The following is a 20,096-nucleotide window of genomic DNA, read 5'->3' as shown; positions in this document are numbered from 1 at the left end:
ATTATTTAACATACATCAGTACACGTTTGTTCAAGTGTTGTTTAACACGTTGCGTGCCACGTGTACCACCGGTGGTACACGCTGATATATTTATTTAATACGTCAAATAGCTTGAACATGTGTTAACGTATGAAAATAATAATTAAATAATTATTTAAAATGATTTTCATTTCTCTATTGGATTACTTTTTTCTTATGCGTGCCACGTGTACCACCGGTGGTACACGCTGAAATATTTATTTAATAAGTCAAATAGCTTGAACACGTGTTAACGTATGAAAATAATAATTAAATAATTATTTAAAATGATTTTCGAATTTTAAAAATGAATTATTTTGATAAGTTTGTTCCATCGTTATTAATTCGTAGAATGACCTGAAAGACGAGAGACGAAGGGCTCAAATGGCCGCTGCCCGACAAGTTTTGGAGAGAAGCACGATGATGCTACTCACATCCAGCAAAACGTGCCTGAGACATCCTGAATGTCCTTCGGCGAGGGAGAATAGGGATACAGTTTTCTGTCAAATGCGAAGAGCGATGGATTTAATACATTACGTGGTCAAGGATGGTGTCCTCGATTGCAGTGAATCTCAATCTTATCCCAACTCTCAGGTAAGAAACTTTTTACCAACAAATTATTATTATATTATAGTTTATGCATATTTCAACGATTTCCCGTATTTTATTTTTTATATCTAAAACAAAAATCTTTAAACAGAATTATCCTACTTTTTCAATGAACAATTTCATTTACTATTTTATGCATATTTTTCTATATAAATATAATTTTTGTTCGTTAAAATATTCGTTAGAATCTAAATAAATATCACACTAGTACTAGTATTTTTCATATTAAAAATGTCGATATTACTTATTATTGGCTAACTCAATATTTCCATCATCCTTCTTACAGATTCCTAACATATCAAATAGAAATTCTTGAAAAGTCTATTTACAGAAAGCTAATAATAAAGTAATAAAATAGACTTATTTGAAAAACAATTTTTCGTAATATCATTTCGATCATCATTCATCATCATCATACTTTGCATTTAAATCGAATCATTAAATTTTTGTTTTGTTATTTTACTAACATTCGTATCACGAAACAAATCTAAGCTTCTATACAGATAATGTTATAACAGAAATGTGATATCGAGAAAATGTTTGTATCGCGTGATAAATCGAAAGTACCAACATATCTATCTATTCTATTGAAAGAAAAAGAAAAAGAAAAAGAAAAAGAAGAAGAATCCGTGAGGATCGTTAAAAACAATATCGAAGATAGAAAAATAAGGTCGAGAAAATGTGTTCTCATTTCTCGTAACTTCGAAAATGTGCGTTAGTACGTTTTTCTCTTACTGTATAAAGCTTACAGCCAAAAACATGACCTTTCAAAGTCTTCCAGTCGTGATGGCGCCTAAACTCTGACATAATTTCACTCTTTCTTCTAAAAACAATATATACAGGGTGTCCTATAAATCACTTTACTCAACTGAAATAATAAAAATACATTTTTGGCAACTATTTAAAATAGTAGCATCATTGGCCTATTTTGTAACAACACCGTAATTGATCCACAATATGCAATATTATACAAATAAAATAATAATTTGATTTATTATTTAATCTTACGTTAAAATCATGTTACTTGTATAAATCTATTATTTGAAAAGAAAAAGAAAAATAAACAAATAATTGCATTATTTTTCATTAAATTTGAAATTTTGAAATATTTATTATTTCAATTTTGTCCCTGGAGATTAATATCTTGGAATGAAAAAAAACAAATTATTATTGGTAATTCTATTAATAAACTAATATTTATTATTTTTAGCGATAAAGTGACTTTTGGTACACACACTCTGCGTATATATATATATATATCATGCACGTATTTACGTACGTTGGAAATATAATAATTGATTTTGAACTGAAAAAGGGAATACTTTTACGCGGGCAATAAAGCTTATTGTAAATTACCGTGTGAAATGGTAGTCGTAAATAAACATACATATGCATATCTATTATTATTATTATTATTCTTTCTCTTCTTCTTTCTCTTTTTCGTTGGTAGAGACGAGTTCGTGCCAAACAACAAGAAGACAACGATAATAGGAACGCGATGTGTTTGCGTTTTCTATCGTCTAGCAATTTCTACGTCGAGTTTCACTTGGTTTATTCAAATGGTTCTCTTATACATAAGAGAACCAAATGACTCGGCCGTCGGCCAACTTTCTTTAAGCTGTTTAACAATTCACTACCTATTTTACATCATTGTTCGACACTACGAGTTAAATTTCTAATATATTTCAACGTGCAATCACTTTGCACCATATTAACTTTAAACTTCGTTAACTCTAGTTAATAAATTATGTTCCTATTTTATTTAATCCTTCATTTTACATATTAACATTTGAAATAACTACGTAAATTCTAAATTTCTCTTATTGTTAGTATAAATTACTCTCGTATTTATACAAAAAACATTTCCTAATATTACATTTTCAATAATTTGCATATTTTTTCTTTATTTTGAAACTAACAAATAAAATAAGTATAATATATATATAATACCGATTCAAAAGAATGAAAATCAAATGTATGTTATAAACTTAAATAGTAAATTATGAAACTTATAATTATCTTGAAATTCTTTTCTTTGGCCCTTATACTCTTGAATTAATATTCAACATTATTAAAACAATTGAACGAAGTATTAAAACCAAAATAAAAAATATATTTTCGTAATATTCAATTACAACGAATGCATTATCTCAATTTTTTGTTTCTTTTTAATGAACGATATCGATCTTTATCGTGATTGGTAGAATCCACAGCAAGAAGATTGGGACAGTAGTACGGTGTGTTCTGCATTGAAATATTTCGAGAGGCTCGTTGAGACCACAAGGATGACCCTATTGGGACAAGGTTGTCGTGAAACACTGACATCAGCCCTCGACACAGTAGTTGAAAGGACCCAGGATTTCACTGACAGTGCTTACACGAGTCACGAACACCGCGAAAATATTCTTCTTCTTTGCGATAGAGCGAAACTTGAGTTGAACACTCTATTGCGGATCGGTAACAGTATGGTAAGGCTAAATTTTATTGTAAACACTTGTATGTTATTTAAAATATTGATAGAAAATATTTAAAAAAAATTTGATCCTACTTTCTTTTGCTTCGTAATTTTATTTTTAAATAATATAATAAATAATAAAAAATAAAATATAATAAATAAGAATTATTATTAATTAATATATTAATTATATATTTATATTATAATTAATATAATAAATAATAAAATATTTAAAAATATTTTAAATAGTATCCTATAACAATTATTTTTCTATAATTTTCCATACTATAAGAAATGTTAATAAAAGTAACAATTCTTATTTTTAAAATGATTACAAAGAAATGTTTAAACGATTTTCCCTTTATATTAGAAAATTATGAATAATTCTAAACAGTCTGTATATGATAAAAAGAGATTAAAGAAAAAAAGTGTATTAAGAATCTTTTTCTTTTTGCTTAATTAATTTCTATTGTTTTTTGGTCTTTTTCTTTTCTTTTTTTATCGTTAGAACTTCGAAGGAGGTGGATGTTCACCAAGCTCAGAGATGGAACAAGCAGTATTGGGTGTTCTTCGAGCTACTCGTGACCTTCGTCAACAGCTTACGACCACGACGATGGAACAAGCCGGTGACCTTGGACAGGTGACCAAAGCCGGTCAGGAATTAGTCTCGACAATTAGGAACCTCGCTTTGGCTAATGAAATCGACCGACTTCAAGAGAGCAGCGATAGGTTTCACGAGTACATCGAACATATTCTCGAAGTACGTGTAGAGCTTCGTAACATCTTTTTAAATCGTCTTGAAATACCTTTATCCTCCAAAGCGTAACTTGACCCTTACTTGAGCAAACCCTTTCTACGCGATCACGATCTGGATTAAAACTTGGCAGGATTTTCAACAACGAAACTTTCTCATTCCAACCTATTTTTTTTTCTTATCGCATGTTTTATTTTCTTCTTTTTTTTTAAATCAATATTTCTTTCGTATTGTCTTTATCGATTTATTTATCGATAATATTTACAAAAACAAAACAAGAAATAGAGATATTATCGAAGAAATAGTATGAAATTATGAATGAAATTTATGATGGTGCGTGCACGAAAATCTGTTGATACGCGAAGAAAGATATTGATTTAGAATAATTTCTTTTTTATCGTATCATATTTACATATTTTTGTACTTTTTAAAAATCAAATTGTATTTGTATGCGCTAAACTTTTGAAAAAAAAAATATATATATAAAATGTTGAAGAATTAAAAGAATCTAAGAATTAATTATGCTCTAGTTACAATTAAGAGTCAAAGATATAATAAATAGTTTAATTACCATGGGTGTTTAATTACAAACATTTAGGTATGCAAACTCTTGAGACACGTCGCACTCTCGGAATCCCTACAAGTTTCGGCTAAGTTTACCGAAATCAACCTGAGAATTTACGGGCCTCAAGTGGTGACAGCTGCACACACGCTAGCAAGGCATCCTACTAGTAAAATTGCTAAAGAAAATTTAGAAGGTATCGTTCTTACATTATTCTTCATTACATATATATACATTTGTTACAATTTTCTTACTTATACACATAATTAAAATACATTTAATTAACTTTGGGTTAATGTGTTATCAGTTTTTGCTGATATGTGGCAATGGTTGATGACCGACGTGACAACAGTTGCTAAAGACGTTTTGGAATTGAGTCAAAATCGACCGGAAAAACAGGTCTACATGTCCTTGCCAAGACCAGGTGTAAGTTTTATTAAAAATCATATCAAATCATATTTTAATCTTTTATGATTTGTTTGTTTTTTCATGAAGAAAACACTATACTTGTAGTATAACTTTTTGGATTACATTGCGAGAATCTGATATATATAACAAAACTAACTTTCTGAGTTATCATTTAATTATGCACTACTAACATAAAGTTGTGTTTTGAAATAATGAAACAGTGCAAACGTGTGTTATTTAACATTACATAAATCTATCATAATAATATTACGAAAATCTTCAAGAGAGATATATGTAATAATTTAACCGCGGATTAATTAAAATCTAATATGAAGATTAATTAAAATGACGCGTATTAGATTATCCTAAAAACTCACAGACACAAATTTTAATTAATCAAGACTTTTCGAGATACGATCTAAAAATAAAATTTAAAGTCCCCTTCTCCCACTCCGAAAAGAAAACGAGAAATAATTATCGCGCTACGCCGAAATGATTAATTTAACCTACTTTTAAAATAATAATTATCGAAAATCAATCTTTTTATTTCGTGTATTTCTATTCGACGAATGATTTAAAAATAAAATTGAGAATGAAACATTTGAAATCGACAGAAACACGGTACAACGAGCAAACCATTGAAACCAGTTAGACTGGACAGCGAGGAACAAGCAAAGATAGCGAAGGCTGGCCTTGAGATGAAGCTGATTACATCGGAGATGGATGCTGAGACGGAGAAATGGCAAGAGAGTGGTAGTGCACTCGAGGAGAACAACGACATCGTTAAACGTGCTAAGAATATGTCGTCCATGGCATTCTCGATGTATCAATTTACAAGAGGAGAAGGTGCCCTTAAAACAACTCAGGATCTTTTCACTCAAGCTGAGTATTTTGCGGAGGAGGCGAATAGATTGTACAAGGTTGTGAGACAATTCAGTTATCAGGTACGTTTGCAGATTCATTATCGATACGATCGATCTGATTTATCGATCTATACATATATATATATACATATATTATATATAAGTAATTACACATATCTATATTTCGATTGGAGTGACGTTTTAAACATGTTCCTTGACACGTGTGTGCGTCTTTGCGTGCGTGGGTGCGTGTATGTGTACTCTTATATTCACCCTATGTATAATATGTATATACAATGTATCTCTATATATATATATACATACATATATTATATATAGATATATATGTATCGTTATATAAGATCCTATTTTATAAATGTTAATCGAGTATGAGTGGCGTGTATGCGTGCCCGCGCGCGTTATATTACCACCCCTCTCTTTTGTCTGAGCCCCCCGCCCTCTTTGTCTGAGTCCCCTAATCTCCTCTAATTTATTCGATCATTCTTAATACCATTCTATTACGGATTCAGTATTGGACTTGATTCCGAATTGTTCGATATATCCTTGCTATATATATATATATACCTTACCTATATACATATATTTATTATTGATTATTATGATAACGATGATAATTATTATTGTTATTATTCCGAAAAATCTCTTTTACTTACACCTTACGCTATTGAGTTTCATTTTCTCGTAATCGCAATTACTCGAAGCCACGTCGAATCTTAATAGCTTGTCTCTCGTATCTTTGTGTTTTTTAATTAAATCTATTCGAAGAAAATGAAATGAAGGAAAATATAAAGCGTTTGGTTCAATGATTCGAAGTGACTTCGATACGAGTTTATTAGCATTAGGTATGTTTGAATTAATACGTTTGCTGCCCTTACGAATCTCCTAGCTAGGCCAAGTATTGATAGTTCACCCGGTACCATTTTGATATCTCTATCTATTTATCTATCTATCTATCTATCTATCTATCTATCTATCTATCTATCTATCTATCTATCTGTCTATCTATCTATCAATCTATCTTTCTATCTTTTTTTTCATTTTTTATTTAACTATTTTTCTTTCTCTCTTCTATCTTTCTGTCGCTATTATTGAAAAGAAATTAAACGAGAACGAACCTTGTAAAATGTTTTGTATTATAAGACCCCTTTTTTATAACTCCCCCTTCGTACTTGAATGCCATCCATCCAGGTAAATTTTTCTCTCTTTACTTTAGACCCTCGTTTGGGGCTAATAGTTATCATACAATCAATCACCTTGTACAAATTCATTTTCATTACTTGCCTCGTGCATAAACCGCTAAATAAGTGATTTGCGATTTCATTATAATTCTATACCAATGTTGTTGGGTGTTGTTCTGATTTATAAATCAACACACGTGCATTTCATACATACCTACCTACCTATCAACAATAACAACAACAACGACAACAGCAACAACAACAACAGCAATAACGACAACAACAAGAAAAAAGAATAAAAACACGTACACATATGCAAACATGATCTATACTTGTCATGCAAACGTATGTACATAGACCTACGTATTATATCCATAGGAGAGAATTGTTGATTTTGTTCTTTTATCAATTTTATTTTAATATAATTATCCGTCTATTTATATTTGAATGATTTGAATGGTATAGAGAATCTCACCCATCCTATATACTTTGTGTTATTTATTTATTTTCTTATTTTACAAGATTGGCGTTTCGTCGAATCGCAATCACGTTCATCATTTTTTTTTTTCAATAAATTCGAAAGAAAGTATATAATAAATCTATTATGAAAGATATTGACTACGATATTTAATTGAATTTTTAATCGATTATTAGAAAAATAAAAAATAAAAGAAACAAATAAGATATTTGTGAACTGACACGTGTGCGTCGACGACGACAGCTATCTATTCTCAAAACAACTTTCTTTCTCATATCTCTACATTTAACTTGGACATGTTACTATGATTATGATTTTGTTGGTAAATTAACTTTATGTACATACATTTACCACTTTTTGTGTACGATTAGTAAGGTGTGTTTTAGATGCTACGGGAATGCTTCCGTCTCTGGACGACGTCTATGTGCATTGTGGTCCCCCTCCTTCCACTATCTGGGGCATGAGTATTATGTCTCAAAATTTTTGCCAGCTTCCGAAAATCTCAATATTCTACGCGATATTCCAAATTTGTTCTTTTCTCAAAGCGATATATTTTTATATATCTATATATGCGGACGAGATCAAACATTTAATTTCATTTTATTTTATTTTACTTTATTTTATTTTATTTTATCTCGGTCTCATCATTGAACAAAATTTTTTACAAGTTAGATACATTTCAAACGTATTTATTAGACGATTAGAAAATTAGAACTTTTCTCGTCTGCATGATTGCTTTGAGATTAATAATAATTCATAGTAACATATACTCAGAACGGTATAACGTTGAATAATTAGAAAAATCTAAATAATAAATATAAATAATATTTACTCTCTCGAGAAGCTTGCGAAAATAACAAGGTCTGTACTACTTCACTGTCATTCACATATTCATACTAATCTTTTTTCTCTCAAATGATTTTTAATAGTTTTACGTTTAAAGTTGTGCATTGTGTTCCATTAGGACCGATAGATGACACACGGTCATTTCTTTCACATCTTAGCTGCATATTTATATACATATATACATATCTATATATTTATGTTGTACGTATGTTATAGTTAAATTGTGAAGAAAGAATATATATTATTATTATTATTAGAAAAAAATTATTATTATTAAAGATATTTCATCTAAATTGTATGTACTATATTGTGCATAAACTATAACATATATGCATACATACATATATACATATATATACACATATTGATATGTATATTCGTATCACGAAATAAATATATATTATATCGATAGTATTTATTAACAACGAACTACGAAAATATAGAATCAAGCATTGCTTGAAAGATATTCGATGATTATAGCGCTATATACATAAATATATAATTTACATTCACGCAAAGCAAACGCGTTCACAATTTTCAACGATCGTTAATAAAAGAAAATTAGAAAAATTCTCATATATTAAAAAAGATTTAAAAGAAAAAAGAAAAAAAAGAAGAGGAATAAATAATTTCATCGAAAGATCACTTGTTGTTCGAGATAATTAAAAATATATACGAAAATCGGTAGAAGCTAGAAAAAAAATTGAATTATTTGAATTCGTGCATATATTTTATGATTTGTTATTTTCAAAAAAAAAAAACGTTAATTATTTATCATTATGAATAGAGAAAAAAATGCGTTGTTTTATTTGCTTGCAATTAATATCGATTATTTATTATACCATTGATAATATCGATCGTCGAAAATTGAATGTCGATCGAATGAGTTTGCTTTGCGAGAGTAAATATGGCATAAATTTTTATACGATATTGCATGGGCGCAGGTACCGGGTGGACCGCACAAGAAAGAACTCTTAGAAAATCTGGATCGAGTGCCAACGTACGTGCAGCAGTTGCAATTCACCGTGAAGAACCCAACCGTCGGTAAAGCGGCGACTTTTACCAAAGTCGACAACGTTATACAGGAGACAAAGAACTTGATGAACGTGATATCGAAGGTGGTCACTACGTGCTTCGTCTGCGCCACAAAGGTGAGACCAACAACGAACAATAGATCGTTTATCCCAAAATCTTTCCTAATTTTTCTTTTTTTCCACCAAACATTTTTACACTCGGTGAATATAATAATATGCTGTCGAACGAATTTTTATTTTTCTTTCCATTTTTTCTCGTTCACAAATCCTTGGATTCTTCTTTTTCTTGTTTTTATTACTTTATTTCATTTTTTATAGATTGTTATTATTTTGGTTGTTGTTGGTGTTGTTGTTGTTGTTTTTTTTATTTTATCTCACTCAGCTCGATAGATTTGGTTTTTCATTTTTATCGCACCGTCGCAACGCAATGTTTTTCAAATATATTTTGTCATTTGCAATTCAGTTTTTATATCTTCGAAAAAAAATATAACGCTAAACGTTTTTTCTCGAAGAATTTTTCCTACTTTTTGTTTTTTCTCTAAATTTATCCCAGGATATTTGAGAATCGTGAATTTCGATAAAAGAAGAGTGAGAATATAATATTGCAATATTATATATCATTATATATTAGTTCATGTTAACGTTTATTCGTCGATCAGCATAACATCAACATGCCGCAGTTCGTGGATTTGAGTCCAACACCGATGCCAGGCCAGAACGAAGAGGATTGCTTATATCCGATCAGTCCACAATTACTTCCGTCTTCTTCACCGTACGTTCAACCGCATCCATTGACCTCAGCACAGTTCCATAATATCCTTCGTACTAGCCTAAACCTTTCAGCTTTCAATCCTTACTTTAACATGGCTCCAACTACTACGAATACAACAACTACAACTAATACGACTAACACGAAAACTTCGACAACTACCAACAATCCTAACAAAAGTTCAGCATCCTTCGTTCATCCCTCGGTCCTACCATTCTCAACAAATAATCCAACAAACGGGCCACAACAGCAACCATATTCTCTTCAAAATCTCCAGCTATTGCAATTGCAATTGCACCAGGCGCAGCTGCAACAACTGAGATATGCCAGTCTACCGAGATAACAAGAGACGAACTGTCGTAAGACGACACGGGTTCACGAGTTTTTCACATTTTCTACCTGTGAAAATGAGAGAAAGAGAGACAGAAAACTTCTCCTTATTTCGTATCACCAAAGGTTCGACCTTAACGTTTTATTTTTTTCTTTTTTCCATCCTTTTAACCCTTTTCTTTTATCTTCCTATAATCTTTTTTCTCTATCAAAGCTTCGCTTAATATATACAACATTTGATGTAATTTAATTTTTCGTTAATTAATTTATCGTGCCTATTACTTTTTATTTTTTATAATTAGCCTAAGTTTATCTTGCTCATCCTTTTAGTTTTGGCTTGTTAAATAATGTTTCATTTTTCTCTTAACCTCGGTTGACTGTTTTTAATGTAATCTAATACGTATTTCTCAACCACGACTAATCAGGATGGGGGACAAGCAAGTGGGAGATGGATAATACTATGGGGAAATATTAATATTAATATTCATTTATAAATTATTAATCAATTAATTTCAGATATTTTTAATTAGGAATGCCAACACTACTGCGATCTTTTCTAAACACACTTAATGCTTCTTTATCGAGATCGGATATTCCTATTATCGAAATATATTTTTCTCCATTTGTTTAAAAACAATTTCGTAATATGTGATCTCGGTTTAACCAATTCGCTTTTTTCTCTATTTCTATTTTATCTTATTAAACAGTGAGAGTAAGTAAATTAATTTTGATCGAAGAGAAATTAAAAAAAAAAAAACAAAAAACGACGTTAATTTCCGATCCCCCAAATTGGGTTGGCAACTAAGTTCCCGTCATTTCTTTTTCTTAATTAGTTGTTAATTTTGATCGAAAAATAAAGTTTCAATAAAATTTCAACCTTTATCAGTCGTAAGCCACGTGAAAAGTGACAAGACAAAACATATCGAAACTAACACTCCTTTATATATAATTAAATAATAAATAATTTCATATATTTATAGTACTCTTTCAAAAAAAAAAATAAATAAATAATTACTAACAATAACGTTATTCTTACAATACCGAAAAATGTTGTTGCATATTTACCTAAACCGGTTACAACCTAATGAGAATCGAGCCCATATCACCAATAAGCCACGTGAAAGGTGACAAGACAAAACATATCGAAACTAACACTCCTTTATATATAATTAAATAATAAATAATCTCATATATTTGTAGTACTCCTTCAAAAAAAAAAAATAAATAAATAATTACTAACAATAACGTTATTCTTACAATACCGAAAAATGTTGTTGCATATTTACCTAAACCGGTTACAACCTAATGAGAATCGAGCCCATATCACCAATAAGCCACGTGAAAGGTGACAAGACAAAACATATCGAAACTAACACTCCTTTATATATAATTAAATAATAAATAATCTCATATATTTATAGTACTCCTTCAAAAAAAAAAAATAAATAAATAATTACTAACAATAACGTTATTCTTACAATACCAAAAAATGTTGTTGCATATTTACCTAAACCGGTTACAACCTAATGAGAATCGAGCCCATATCACCGATAAGGATTAAAAAAAATACATCAGGAATTTAATTGCCAACCCAATACATAACAATAACAATAATAATAATTTAAAAAGCCACAATAGGAAGAAGAGCAGCAAGAATAATAAGGAAAATTGGAATATAATTTCAGTACAACCTGGATTTCCGAGGTCTGTCGGCGCGTGGGGCCGGCGGCTCGCCGTACAGGGGCGGAGAGGGTGGAAGCGCCGATGGGGAAGGTGGAGGTGTCGGTGCCGACGGCAGCAAGGCGGGCTCCGCCCCCGGCAGCGATCCGTCCGTCTGACAGTTTGGGATGGCCCGACGGGCCAAGGGGGACGCTCGCCGCACCCGGGTCTCCTTTCTGCTTTTCTAGGAAGAGCCTCGCCTGCCCCACAGTGGAACGTACACGTCGATGACTACTACTACTACTACTACAACATCATCATCAACAACAACAAGAACAACTACTACAACAACAACTACTACTACAACTACAACAACTACAACAACAACAACAACAACAATCAAATATCACATTATTATATCGATCTCATTACGATCATTATTGTCAACGTCATTAGTACTATCATTATCATCGATTGTGTACGTACACAAATCTTCTTCTATCGTCACGAGCTTGCCTCTCTCGGTCCGATTCCAATCGCACCACCCACCCACCCTCCATCTTAAAATATTCCATCGTTATATTTCCTTTACTTATTCTCTTTGAATACTATTAACTATTAAACTATTAACTAAATATTCATAATATTTATTCTTCTCTCTACCATCCTCGTTCAATCCAAATCCAAATATCTATCGCGTTTAATCGTCTCAACCTATAACACCATATCAAAACATCAACGTCATCGTCATCATTCTCTCCTCTTGTCGATCGATATTCAATCGAACCTTTATATCTTATTCTAATTCACGCGTATTATCCCCCTAACTATTCCCTTAAACATGTTACATCGATTTTTGAAAATCATACCATGCATTATATCAACGCACACATACTACACATACACACACACACATACACAAAACTCGTTTGAATATTACTATTGATGCTAATAAATTTATTAGAATTTGGAGTAATACAAATGATGGATCGGTTCATATCGATCATGCTAATTCATTCGCGTTTTCGCACGACTACTCGAGGCATACTCGTGATATTTTTCATCTAACGAGATCGACAAATTATTTGTCATCTTTGGTATCACGTATGGATTATCTCGAGAAATTATAATATATATTTCTACATAATAAACGACGTGTACGTTCCATTCATCACTCGCGAACGCTTTTACGAACATCGAAACAACTAAAACAACAAAAAGCATAATATTCGATCACGAATCACGTCAATGCGTAAAATGATTAATCAAGGCTAGGAAAATGGGAAAGAGAGAGAGAGAGAGAGAGAGAACAAACAAAAAGAAAGAAAGAAAGAAGGAACGAAAGAGAGAGAGAGAAAGAGAAAGAAAGAAAGAGAGAGAAAAAGATTGCTAATTAACAATCGCACGCAAAGTGGCACGCTAAATGCAAGCGCACGCACGCCAGGCACGCACGATTATTATCGTCATTTAATTCTGCTCCGTAGTAATTAACACGTGTGAAACCTCGTCGAATAATATCGCATGGACTCACTCACCTGATCGTTAATGAGCTCATGCCGCATAACAAATAAATACGTAGATCTTTTTCTAATAACGAACTTTTTCAAACAAATCGAATCCGATCGATTTTATCGTATCTAAATATATAAATATAATAATTATACATAGGTATTTACACAAATACATAGGTATTATGTACGATACGTTAAAGTTATATGGGGAGGGGGGGGGGGAAGAAAAAGGATTTAGTAAAAGTGTGTGGAAGAAAGAAAGAAAGAGAGAGAGAGAGAGAGAAAGAGAGAAATAAATATACGTTCATGTTCGAATACTCATCTACGTGGGAGAACAAAGAGACACATAATTTTCCAAAAAATACACGCGCACGAAGATGAGAGAGAGATAATGTACGTCGCACAAAAAAAAGTTACGTTCAAACGGAGAGAATGCGTGTATTAGAGTTTGAAAGAATTAAACGAGAAATAATATGACGATGATTTTAATAATGAAACACAAGTTAAATAATAAAATATAATAAACGTGTTCTTCCAAAGCCGAGAAGTTGGTGCAACGACAATAATTAACAGCGTCGATATGGAGTGCCTTTTTTGGTGTGAGAATAGAGGCTGACTTCCACTTCCATAGTTACGCCAACTTCGGTTTATGAGAAAGTGTGTGTTTGTGTTTGCGCGTGTCTGTGTTTATGTATGCGTGTGATTAGACTCGTCTTAGCCGAGATGATTAGAAAGAAATAAGAATTTAAATGAGAAGGATGGGTCTTTTTTTTTCCTTTTCTAAATATACAAATGAGAAATATAAAAGAAGAGGAAAAGAAACAAAAAAAAAAAAAAAGGTATAAATCGTCGTTCAGTTAACTTTAACGTATCGTGCAAACGCCATTTTTTTCTTCGAGGCTGTATACGCTTTTTCGAAACAGCAGGTGCCAAAGAAAGAAAGAAAGAAAGAAAGAGAGAGAGAGAGAAAGAGAAGAGAGAGAGAGAGAGAGAGAGAAAGTAAAGTAAACGAAAGACAGAAATGAAAGTTCGTGCGAATTATGACTCGCGTTTTATAACGATTATTATAAAAAGAATCATCTCAAGAAGTATAATACGACGAACAATTTGGAAGAAACGTTTTTCTTCGTTTTTAAATTTTCGTAACATTTGAAATTCAAAATATGAGAATATTTTTCTCTGAAAATTCACAGAGGGAAAAGAAAATCGTATTCGCTCGACCTTTCAACATCTCTAATAATTTTTCTTCTAATTTTTGTTTCATTTTATCTTTTTATTTTTTGTATGTTTTTCTTAATTTAAAGGATCAAACGAAGCTTCTTAATAAATGCTTGCGTTGGAATAATTAAATAAAAGGCTCGCGCGCTAAATTAGCTAGACGAAACTAATAATAATAATAATTATAATAATAATAATAGGAATGAAATTTTGTCTTGAAGAGAAAAAGATAGAAAGAAAGAAAGAAAGAAAAGAATAATATTGTAGAAAAAAAGGAGTATATCAGAGTGGGGCAGGAAGTGGATCGTTGAAGGTGACCTGGGGGCGGCAGCAGGGCGGTCAGGGACGTACTTTGTGGCAAAGATCAAAGCCCTTTTTTTTTTGCGAGAAACACCACCCGAGATATCTCTCTTTCTAATCGTGTATACCTAAATATACTTATTTATGTACGTGCTAACATGTATATGTAATTTCATACATATACCATATACTATACCATATTATACCATACACATAATTATATACATATATATATATTATATATGTGTATATGTGTGTCTCGCTTTCTCTCGTGCGTTTAATCGAATGAGAAAGAGAGATCATCACTGCGTCGTGTCCACATTGTGCGAACCGATCGTTTCGAGCGAGAACGTGTATGTGTACATTTATATACACATACACATATTTTGCATGCGTAGAAGTACACACATATATAGTAATTATGTGCGAATTTCTCGATTATAAATGAAATTTTATTTCTCGATAGGACGAAAGTTAAGAGTATACGTAAGACGAGTATGATTTTTGCAACGACAAAAACTTATACTCTATTTTATCATTTTTTTCTTTTTCTCAACTACTTCAAACAGATACATATAATCGATCTATTTATTAAGCATAAATTATTCTTAGCTTTGTATTAATTACTACTTATTATTATTTTTTTGCGTGATGTTTTTTGTAATAATATTGCAAATTAAGAAACGATCGTTTAGTACTAGCCCTACTAAGATTTCTATTTATTACGATTTTTTATATATACATGTGTATGTATATATAAATATTAAATAATTAACTCGACTATTCTCCAGAAGAGAAGAAAAAAAAAAAAAAAAGAAATAAAAAATTAACAATAACGTTTATACGTTGATTAATGAAATGTCGAGCGTTCGTGCGTTATTCCCGTATTAAGAGAATTTTCATAACAAGAGAAATTGTATAATTTAAGAAACGAGACGACAATTATTTAAATGTTGAAAAGAAATAAAAAAGCAAAAGAAAAATGTGACAAATGTATGAAAATCGAAATTCAATATCTCGATTATATGTAACAAAACAAAGAAGACTATAAAAATAGAGACAAACCGACTATAATATAAACAAATACATAAATAAATACATACTTAAAATACGTATCCTTCGTATTTCGCGAATTTAGAAATTGATCGTAAGTAATAAGATCATTTTCTAAGCATATTAAGCTTTTCTGTCGCGATAGCAAGTATGTAGTGCGTTTTTTTAAAACGATGAAATGAATGTAAAAAAGATGAATGAAAGGAAAAAAAAAAGAGATCCTCATGAGTTCCTAAAATGTAAAAAAAAAATTAAAAAAGAAAAAAAAAGCAAAGCAAAAAACAACATAATACTGTGTAGTTCGACAAAGATGAGTAAAATACTCGGACACATACATACATACATATACTTTTTTTTTTTAATTTTTATAGTCGCTTTGAAAAAAAAAAAAAAGAAAGAATAAAAAATAATTCTCCATTTTGTTCTTATTTATTTATTGTTGTTATTTCAAACGTTGCTTATTATATAAGCGTCGTTTTATTATTATAATATATTATATTTTTTTTTTTTCAACTAACACAAGATATATCAGTCAGTGAAATACAAAAAAAAAAGAAATGAATAAAAATAATGCGAGTATTTTACTCACTAGATTAATTAATAACCGAGCGTTGGGACTTTAGCGCTAAACGAATTACAAAACGCATAAGAGAAAGAAACAGAGAGATTGAGAGAGAGTGAGAGAGAGAGAGAGAGAGAGAGAGGAAAGCATTCTTTGTGGATCTCGTGCGCGTTTACCTCGCAGAATGTAATTCGAAAAATTGTATAACTTGTATAACGCGTTTGTACAAACTCTGTATTATATTTCATCGCAAACTTGTAACAGGCTAAATAGGGATCTCCGATTATATATACTGTGTAAACTTAAGTGCTATTTTTTATTATTATTATTATTATTATTATTATTATTATTATATTTTTGTTTGTTAGTTATATATATATATATATGTATGTATATGTATGCATATAACCAAAAATGCTGCACAAAAATATTTTGTAAGACGAGGGACTTTCTCGGCAGTGAAAAATATCGTGATCGTTTTTAAATATGATCACGATTATTTAATTTATTATTATTATTGTTTATTGTTATTATGTTGAAATATCACGTGACACACGGGTACGAATGGAGAAAGAAAGGATAGAAAATAGATTAGAAAAAGGGACGAGATAGTGAATTATTAGAAAAGAACGATAGAAAAATATAATTTGTCTCCATTCGACGAAATGTGATTTTTATTACATTGATTTATTTAAATATCGTAATTTGTTTTTTTTTTTTTTATCGAAGGTAAGGTAATCTCTTGAAATATTTGAAAAATTAATCATTCTTATTCCTGATCCGGGATAGTTTATAATTATACCGATATAAAGATGATATGAGGAGATGACTATGATAATTTAAAAAAAACAAAGAATAAACGCGTTAGAGAAATACAGTTTGCGTTTCATATTTCGTGTATTACACGCATAGATATAACGTACGATACTTAAATAAATAAAAAAAAATACTAAATATAAATATCTGTAACATCGGATAAAGATCGATCGGTAATGAAAATTTTGAGACAAATTTAATTATGATAAATCGACACGTACGAAGACCTACATACACGCATACACGTAAAGAGATTAAAGATGAATAATAATCTCTCATCTGAACGTGGTAATTTCGTTAATATTAACATTATACTCTACTATAGAAATATGATACATGTATGTATAATTATTTACTTACGTGTAAAGACTCGAACGTGAAAAAACCGAATAATCATTTTTACGAATATGTGAAAAATCACTTAGAAAACGTAAAATCGTCTGTGTAGTGATTTTTTATTAGAAAAAGAGAAAAAAAGAAAAGAAAAAGAAAAAGAAAAAAAAAAAGAAGCCAAGAGAGTTAATCGTAAAAATCGTGTATTTTACCCGATAATTCGCGGTATATGATTCTACCTCAAAGTAAAGAAAGAAGAAGAAAAAAGTTAAACGTCTTTTTAAAACTCTCGTCGTGACGTCATGACGCCATAAAAATTTACGAGCGAACAAATTCTTAACGATTTGCGACCAAAGTCGTTTGATCGTCGTTAAAATGTATAACCGAGGGACACCTACTACTACTTGCATAAAAATTAATTTACATTTTTATTTGATTATTTTATTTCTCTTAATTTATATTATATATTAATTTATACATAGGTGCATATAATACGTGCACGTATGTTTTATTATTTGTATGAAAATTATTAGTTACTTTACTATTATAATTTTTAATGATTCGTATAGATTCACAAATATTTTGATACATTAAATTACATATTTTATTATTATCGTTACGATTTGTGTTTATCTAAAAAATAACAATCGATAAAATATTGATCTTCAAACCCTCTTGAAAGAAACAAATTAAAATAAAAATAGAAAGTTCGAACTCTCTTACTTAAAAAAATAATAAAATATAAAAATTACAAAAAAAAAAATAAATAAAATAACAAACAAACAAACAAACAAACAAACAAACCATAAAGTGCGTTTAAACGAAATTAAACATTCATTCTCGATTCAAATAGATGTAAGTAAAATTCAACTCGACGCTTTACCTATTCAAAATCAGAGAATTAAAAAAAGTGCTATCAATGGTTACGCTTATTACTCCTTTGTAAAATACAATCGTTCAAAATAAACAAAAGAAATAAACCAAAATTCCATAGGCAGACGAGTTAAATTATATACATATGGATATTAAATAATTAACAACATGTTTTTTCTCGCTTCTCGGTGTTCGCGTATGGTAATCAAGAAAAGTCTTTTTTATTTCTGATATTTATTAGTTCGAGACAATCACATTTTGGTCAACGTCTAATTTCGTCCTAAAACGTGTGAATAAATATATGTATGTATATATATATATTTTAAATGGTGATAAATTCATCAAACTTTTTTCAGTACCCACAATAAAACGTTGCATGTATGTATTAACGATAATAACAAGTACATTTTTTCGGATTAGAATTTCATATGACATTTTCTAAACTGGTTATACTTCTGCATATGTGTTATTACAAACACACAAATATATATGTCCATTGCAAGGATGTTAAATAATACACATAATAATTTCTGCTAATTAGGACATCATTAAACTACAAATAAATACATACATATACAAAAAAACGTCGCGTATAATTTATATATATAATAATTAATTATTCATATTTACGAGAGAAATATAAAATTTAAACTGAATAAAAATTAGGACGATAGTTCGCATCTATTAAAAAAAACAAGGGACAAAAAAATTATGCATGACAATTAGTTTTATTATTATGGTTTATTATTATTAATATTGTTTTCTTTAATTATTATTATTTTTTTCGTTATTGTTATTGTTATAAATATTTTTTAAACTACTAAAAAACGGCTAAAGCAATTAAAATGTATTTTCCAAATTTTCTCAAATACCATGTCTAATAATTCTTCCGTAATACAATATCTAGATTTCAATGTAATCTTTAAATAAATATTAAAATAAATATTAAAATAAAGATACACCAAAAAAAGAAGTGAAAAAAAGGTCAGGTTAACAAATAAAAAAAAAAAAGAGAAAAAATCTGTAATAAAATAATAATAATAATAATGATAACGTATGCATACTTATTTGTATAAACAGGGTGTCTCGTTAGAAATACGTCAAATTTTTACTATTTTATTCGGCTAAACAATAATTCAGGTAGGAAAGATTAAATTCCGTGGACAGTATTAATCCAAATGGCTTATTGTTTGTTAATTCTATCGCATTGGAATTTATTCAACGTCGTTCGTTTAGAAAAAAAAAAAAAATAAAGATATAAATCCAAAGATCATCGTCCTAAACGGTGCATAAGGCTTATTACCTTAAATTAAACAGAAAGAAAGAAAATACCAAAAAAAGCTCACGTAACGCGTAATAAATAAAATAACAATTTATTTTAAGTCGTATCGCATAACTAACGGTGATGAACGGTGAAAAAATTGAATTAAAAGAAAAAAAAAATAG

At 29.9% G+C, this 20,096-nt stretch overlaps 1 protein-coding gene across 4 annotated transcripts in view; it reads left to right on the top strand.

Annotated features, from left to right (window-relative positions):
* LOC122523499 (alpha-catulin) overlaps positions 1 to 16,737 on the top strand; it is an 85,567-nt gene extending 68,830 nt beyond the window's left edge. For 3 of the 4 annotated variants that reach the window (XM_043645267.1, XM_043645269.1, XM_043645268.1), the window contains 9 exons: positions 370 to 612; positions 2,832 to 3,095; positions 3,591 to 3,842; positions 4,435 to 4,594; positions 4,706 to 4,824; positions 5,421 to 5,750; positions 9,137 to 9,343; positions 9,886 to 10,451; positions 12,011 to 12,102. In XM_043645267.1, the coding sequence (XP_043501202.1) occupies positions 370 to 612; positions 2,832 to 3,095; positions 3,591 to 3,842; positions 4,435 to 4,594; positions 4,706 to 4,824; positions 5,421 to 5,750; positions 9,137 to 9,343; positions 9,886 to 10,338 (2,028 nt within the window). In that variant the 3' untranslated portion in view covers positions 10,339 to 10,451; positions 12,011 to 12,102. Of the gene's footprint in view, positions 1 to 369; positions 613 to 2,831; positions 3,096 to 3,590; positions 3,843 to 4,434; positions 4,595 to 4,705; positions 4,825 to 5,420; positions 5,751 to 9,136; positions 9,344 to 9,885; positions 10,452 to 12,010 lie in introns of all 4 variants that reach the window. The other variant, XM_043645270.1, reaches the window with a different exon arrangement.
* Positions 16,738 to 20,096: the final 3,359 nt, after the last annotated feature.

This window comes from Polistes fuscatus, unplaced genomic scaffold (assembly GCF_010416935.1).
Source record: "Polistes fuscatus isolate 324 unplaced genomic scaffold, CU_Pfus_HIC Scaffold6, whole genome shotgun sequence".
Taxonomy (NCBI): Eukaryota; Metazoa; Arthropoda; class Insecta; order Hymenoptera; family Vespidae; genus Polistes; species Polistes fuscatus.
This window is presented reverse-complemented; position numbering and strand designations above follow the sequence as displayed.